The sequence below is a fragment of the Cyprinodon variegatus genome, unplaced genomic scaffold, assembly GCF_000732505.1.
Source record: "Cyprinodon variegatus isolate N-32 unplaced genomic scaffold, C_variegatus-1.0 Scaffold96, whole genome shotgun sequence".
NCBI classification, from domain to species: Eukaryota; Metazoa; Chordata; class Actinopteri; order Cyprinodontiformes; family Cyprinodontidae; genus Cyprinodon; species Cyprinodon variegatus.
Genome location: NW_015150549.1, coordinates 669,261 through 675,740, shown reverse-complemented (window position 1 = coordinate 675,740; position 6,480 = coordinate 669,261). Strand labels below are relative to the sequence as shown.

The 6,480-nt window shown below is 35.2% G+C and overlaps 1 protein-coding gene across 1 annotated transcript; it reads right to left on the bottom strand.

Annotated features, from left to right (window-relative positions):
• Positions 1–3,269: 3,269 nt before the first annotated feature.
• On the bottom strand, positions 3,270–6,039 carry LOC107084262 (galectin-2-like). Its single transcript, XM_015374016.1, has 5 exons — positions 6,025–6,039; positions 5,018–5,050; positions 4,314–4,387; positions 3,991–4,150; positions 3,270–3,444 (listed from the first exon to the last, which is right to left on the bottom strand). Exons 1-5 carry the CDS (start codon positions 6,037–6,039, stop codon positions 3,298–3,300), a joined length of 429 nt encoding a protein of 142 aa, XP_015229502.1. The 3' UTR covers positions 3,270–3,297.
• Between the last annotated feature and the right edge of the window lie 441 nt (positions 6,040–6,480).

The window sequence follows — 6,480 nt, the reverse complement described above, 5'->3', positions numbered from 1 at the left end:
CTGCTAAGCTCAAAACAACCGCGCCTGGCTTGACGGAGAAACCAGGAGAACAGCTGTGCATATTTACGACAGTGCACTTTTACTTTCGCCCTCTGGGGGGAGCCTCGCTGGAAAATCAACACCGGTTGCATAGTGTACCTTTAAGGCCTATCTCACAGTACTGTTTTTCACAAGTGTTTTAGTCCCTAGATTGATAATTGTTGGATTGTATGCTGGACTAGCAGGCTAGTTTGGGGGGCAGTAGCCTCTCAACCAGGAGGAAAGGACTCAAACAAAAAGTGTTGTCAACAATATTAAGCATTGTAGTAGTATATTGGGCCTGTTTTTTACCTTTTTGGGGATGGCAGCTCACTAAACTTTTCTCCCTAGATTCCCTCAAAGCTTTGTCTGCAGCTGCTTATAATTATGTCAATTTCTTTCTCAAATGTCTCACGTATGGAAACAGCTGTATTAATCCATTCCTTTACACTCTTCTGACTCAAAATTATAAAGATTATTTAGCTCAAAAAGGTTAGTCGGGGGGATCAACCAAGGCTGATCCTGGAACAGCTGTAACAACACCTCTTCAAGAACTTTAATAGATCGCTGTACAGTCAGGTTACATTTTAAAATTATAAGCCTGAGAGAAGACATTTCAGTTATAGTAAAATCAAAAATACAATTGAAACCTTGTAGACACATTAACCAAAATCTGATCATGTAAAGAATCAAAGATGTCTAAGAATAACGAGGCATTCCTGAATGAAAGAAAGATAATGGAAATGGTACAGAAAAGCCATCAATCTGTCGCCCAAATGGAGAAGGCTTATAAGCAGAGGTGTCAAGTAGTGAAGTACAAATACTTCGTTACTGTACTTAAGTACACTTTTTAGGGATCTACTATACTTTACTACATTACTTATTTTTCCTATTTTAACACAAGTATCTGTACTTTCTATTCCTTAAATTTTTAAAACAAACGTTACTCGTTACTCTTGCCTTCGGTTTAATGCAGAGATCAGGGATTAGAGGACTGCGGTCCGGTGTTATGCCGAACAGTGCATGCCTACCAAGATATGCATACGGGTGTTAAGAACAACATTAAATCCAAAGATTTTGTCCGAGGTACGGCTGATTTATTTGTTCTAGTCTCTTGTTATTCACACACAACAATAAACACTGATAGCCAACGTGAGTTTTGAAACTGCAAAGCAGGAATACAATCATACAAGTGTTGGCTCCTCTGAGATAGCATGGGATGCAATTTTTGTCAATTTCTATTTATTTATTTTTTTCAAAATTCAATGTATAACATGAATGCATAAATACCTAATTTTATTTCAGTGTTAAATTCTGTTTAAAGTAACAGATCATTACAAAATGTCTCCAGACCTTCACTGGCTGATGATTTTCTTTATTCGGACTCACTGATTTTTAATTGGTTACCCCTGGTTTAATGTTTATAAATATTTATTTCACATCATGTGCGCCATCCAATGCAGATCGTTGGCGCCATCCACATCTAGTGAAAACTAGTGTAATTGGATGAGTCATATAACGCACACACTCATTGGTTAGCTAAAGGAAATCATCAGAAGCAAGCAGGTGTTCTTCAAACTGCAAAGGTGAATTGCCTATGCTATGCTACAATGTCGGATTCAGAAAAAGATGTTGAAATGTCTGAAAGGTCGGACACAGGCGAGAGCGTATCGGGAGATGGAGACGGAGACCAACAAGACCTCCCTCATCCTTGGCCCTATCTCAAAGAATTTTTGTTAAATTGTCCAAAAAATTGAGCTTTTAATTCATGTAGTGGCATCTGGCTGTTTTTATTTTAAAGGTTACTTTATACTTTTATACTTTAAGTAGTTTTTGGAGCACATAATTTTAACTTTTACTTGAGTAAAGACGTCAAGTTGATACTTCAACTTTTACCAGAGTGTTTTTAAACTGCAGCATTTATACTTCTACTTAAGTAACTAATCTGTGTACTTTTGACACCACTGCCTATAAGGTAGCTCTGTTCAAAAGGGTACATGCTAACTTTTTAATTATTTTTCTTAACAGTCAAACCTTACAATTTTTCGTAAGCAACGTTTTAATAAAAATATCTTAGTTGTTTTTATGTTGTTTATTCTGCAAATGCACTTGTTTTTCATAGATACTACTTGAGATCTTAAATATTTTACTTTAATTTTGAACTTGTAGACTTAAGACATATTCATCTAATACCTCAGTTGGAAATACTTCCCCTCAACCTACGTATGATATTAAAGTACAGTTTTACAATTAAATTAGATTGTAAATATTTATTTACCTATATCCATTATTAAATGCAGTTAAAGTATGAGTTTCACATTGATATGTCATAGACTAATGTGAGACTGTGATTTGTTCTGAAGAAAATGACAAACAAATACTAAAATTTGATTTGTTTGTCATTTGGAAGTTGGATTTATTCACATTTTTGATAGAATCATGAGTTTGCCAGATATTTAAAATCTGCATCTCTCATTTGGTTAAATCTGTGTTAATATAGTTTTTTGTTTTAATATAGTTTTAGTTAGCATAGTTTTTAACTTGTAAATAAAGATATCTCCCCTACCAGGGAATGTGTTTAAATGGTGTTACATTCCTCTGCCTCTCTACAGGATTCTTTTGAGCCCCGCTGTAAATTGTTTCTCACAGAGGATTAATCTATTATGCTAAATTCAGTCCCTTTTTCCACTTTGCTGTTATTTACCCTACTTTGTCTCTGTTTTTCTAATGTTAATGTTTTTTAATGATGCTGGATGCTCAAAATAAAATGGAAGCTTTTTCAAAGTTTTTTTTTTATAGCTTCCTTACTATGTTTTCCTTATAATACAGTCTTTTTGTTAGTAGCACCAGCGATTTAATAGAAGACATTACTTCTCTGGAATAAAAAATGAGCAGTTTTCACCCATTTCTTTTATGATAGGCAGGACATTTCTCTCTATTCACATTATGAATATATGTAATGATTATGTGCACAATTAAGAACAAATAACATGGAATCTTTTTTTATTATGAGTTTAATGATATTATTACTCACTTATAAAGAGAGTTTTTTTTAAAGCTTTTATTGAAGACATTCAGCTAGCAATAGCAGGTAAATAAGATATGCTTTGGCTCCATCTTAAGGCCTTCTTCTCTCATTACAGCTGGTACCCAAGTTACCTCAGCATTACAGAAGACAAGCAATCAGCGCTGGGATAGCACTCTAAAACAGACTATTTCTGCAGCAAGCAAATAATGTGAAAGGTGTCAGATCAGAATATAATCTGAGGAGTTTATCCATTACTCGAGCTTAAATCCTACAATCTCTGCTCCGCCGTGGACTTTAATGAACTGGTACTTCACATCTCCCAGGCGGTTGGGGAAGTTCATCATGGTACCATCTGGAAGTTTGATGTAAAACTGCTTACTGTTAAAGTTGATGTACAACTGTAGATCGTTTAAAAAAAGAGAGAAAAAAATTGTTTAAATAAGAAGAAAATGGGAACCACAAATTAGCACTGTTAAAATGTGTGTTTTACAGCAGAATATTAAATTAAGTTTCTGTTCTATTTAAAAAGAAAAAAAACTTTGTTTCATATTGCAGCTAAGGAGGAATCAGTTCAGAGTATTTGTTATTTTATAAAAAAAAAAACAATGAATAATCTATATTTTCCTATCGTTATAATTAAATAAAATATATAGAAAATGACCTGGCTGCACTAATGTCTTATGTTATTTTTCGGCACTTATCTTGATAATCTCACTTGATAATATATTTAAATTATGGAATATTTTCCAGACTTTACAGAAAGAAAAGCTGTCATTCTTTTGACAGCTTGATATTTCATATCTTCTACAATGGGCTCTTTTAATATGTTTCTGTACAAGATAATGTCTGCTTAAGTCTAATTTCACAAATTTCTGAGAGATTTTCTGTTATTTTTATCTATGTATTTGTTGATTTAAAAAAAAAAAATGATTCCACAAACATACCTTGCCTTCCTCCCCACGCACAAATGGGAAAAACCCTTCATGATGCTCTTCACCCCAGTGCCCTCCAGACAAGGAATTGCAGACGATAATGTTCGTGTTGAAGCGAGGGTTGAAGTGCATTGCGAGGTTCTCAGGATCATGACCGATGTCGATCATAAATCTATGGCAGAAACAGAAACAGGTAAGGCCAAAGAAAGGGAAAGAAACACATTGCCATAAACTTGTATTATATTGTGCGGATTCCTCATGAGGAAAATTGAGCTTAAATCTACATATCCAAGCAGATAAAGATTTATTGAACCTATGCAGAAGTACGTGCATACCTATTACAGTCATCATGAGGCCTGACTCGGATCTCTAACTCCTGCCCCATCTTGAATGTAATGCCTTCGAATATCTGTGAAAAAAGGGGTGAGAAATGAATGCAATTGATAATGTATTTAGTTTATTTGGGCAAACACCGAATTTATACTTACTACAGATGAAAATGGTTTATCATTAAAAAGTAGAACACTTTTGGCGAATGCTTTTTCTTCTTCACAAAAATCTAATTTAGGCTGATAAGTAATTTTATGTCACTAATGTATCAATAGTCTTTTTCTTAGCAATGACTATAAACAAACCCTGATAAAAGGGATGTGAAGCTCTGTTCTTATCTCAGCAGTTGATGATCAACGAATGTTAAAATTCTGAAAATATTAGCATATTGTGATAAAGTTCATTATTTTCCATAATGTAATGATAAAACTTAAACATTCATATAGTTTAGATTCATTCCATACTAACTGAAATATTTCAGCTATTTTATTGTCTTAATACGGATGATTTTGGCATACAGCTCATAAAAACCCAAGATACCTATCTCACAAAATTAGCATATCATGAAAAAGGTCTCTAAATGAGCTATACACCTAATCATGTGAATCAACAAATTAACTCTTAAAATCCTGCAAAAGATTCCTGAGGCCTTTAAAACTCTGAGACTAGTTCATCACTCAAAACCCCAATCATGGGTAAGACTGCCAACCTGACTGCTGTTCAGAAGGCCATCATTGACACCCTGAAGGAAGAGGGTATGACACAGAAAGATATTTCTGAACCAATAGGCTGTTGCACAACGAGAAGAGGTGACCGGACCCTGAGGAAGATTGTGGAGAAGGGCCGATTCCAGACCTTGGGGGACCTGCGGAGGCAGTGGACTGAGTCTGGGGTAAAAACATCCAGAGCCACCGTCCACAGGTGTGTGCAGCAAATGGGCTACAGGTGCCGCATTCCCCAGGTAAAACCACTTTTGAACCAGAAACAGCACCAGAGGCGCCTGACCTGGGCTACAGAGAAGCAGCACTGGACTGTTGCTCAGCTTTGCATGTAATTTGGAAATCAAGGTGCCAGAGTCTGGAGGAAGACTGGGGAGAAGGAAAAAATGCCAGAAGTCCAGTGTCATGTACACTCAGTCAGTGATGGTCTGGGGTGCCATGTCAGCTGCTGGTGTTGGTCCATTGTGTTTTATCAAGGGCATGGTCAATGCAGCTGGCTATACCAATATTGTTAAATATTAACCCAGCCAAAACAGGTTATTGTATACGTTTGTGATGTAAAAAGCACCTTTTCTAAATGTTTATAACTTAAATAGCGGAGAAAAAAAACACCAATACAAAATATTCTTAATGAGTAATTTCTTTCTTTTGTCTCAACAACTTTTGAGACAGGTGTCCTGTAAGTTTTTGTGAACGTAAAAGGAAGTGTCTGAAAAAGGCTTTGCACAAGAATCGCACAGATTTTAAACACTCATTTGCTAAACATTTGCTAAAACAATAATGCACAAACACTGAATCAAAACCAAATACACTAATTGATGCTTTGTTTTTTTCGATCAGTGGACAAAATCTTTCAACTTCAACACACATTACTAAATAGATCTGAATTAAGCCTTAAATACTTAACGAATTAAGGATGTTTAAATACTAAAGTCTAACCCAGATATATGTTTAAAGTTAAGCAGTTAAGCTCAACTTAACTTTTTGCACTACTTACCATCTTGGCTGTCATCAATAGGCTTCCCTTGAGTGACAAAGTTTCTAATGCTGACTTTATATAAGCCTGCTGAGGCTAGGGGGAGGAAGTGGGGTAATAAAAGTAGGCAGGTAGAGTAGGTACATTTATGACTATGAGTTTTTAATTCCAAAGAGCATAAACATTTACATCTGTATTTTTTTCCAGGGATGCCAGAAGTCATTCTTTTGACATTAGAATCAAGATTTCTGAACTTAAAACCAGCTTAAAACCAGCTTTTCATGGATTTCATGTATTCAGCAACCTTAATTTTCAATGTAATAACCCTGTTGTTTTCCTCTTTTTTTGTGTGACATCAGTGCTATTCTGGTTTATCACAATTTTTTATCCCACCTGATCCAGATCTCAGCACAAGCTTTTCTCAAAACTTGAAACCTCTGATTGTAGTTAGAACAACTTTAATACCCGTAAATGAGA

What these genes read in the sequence shown, in the direction of transcription:
- LOC107084262 (XM_015374016.1), bottom strand. An exon ending in CCTCATGATGACTGTAATAG is followed by an intron (nt 4,151 to 4,313) that starts GTATGCACGTAC and finishes TTTCTGCCATAG; the next exon opens with ATTTATGATCGACATCGGTC. An exon ending in TGCGTGGGGAGGAAGGCAAG is followed by an intron (nt 3,445 to 3,990) that starts GTATGTTTGTGG and finishes AACGATCTACAG; the next exon opens with TTGTACATCAACTTTAACAG.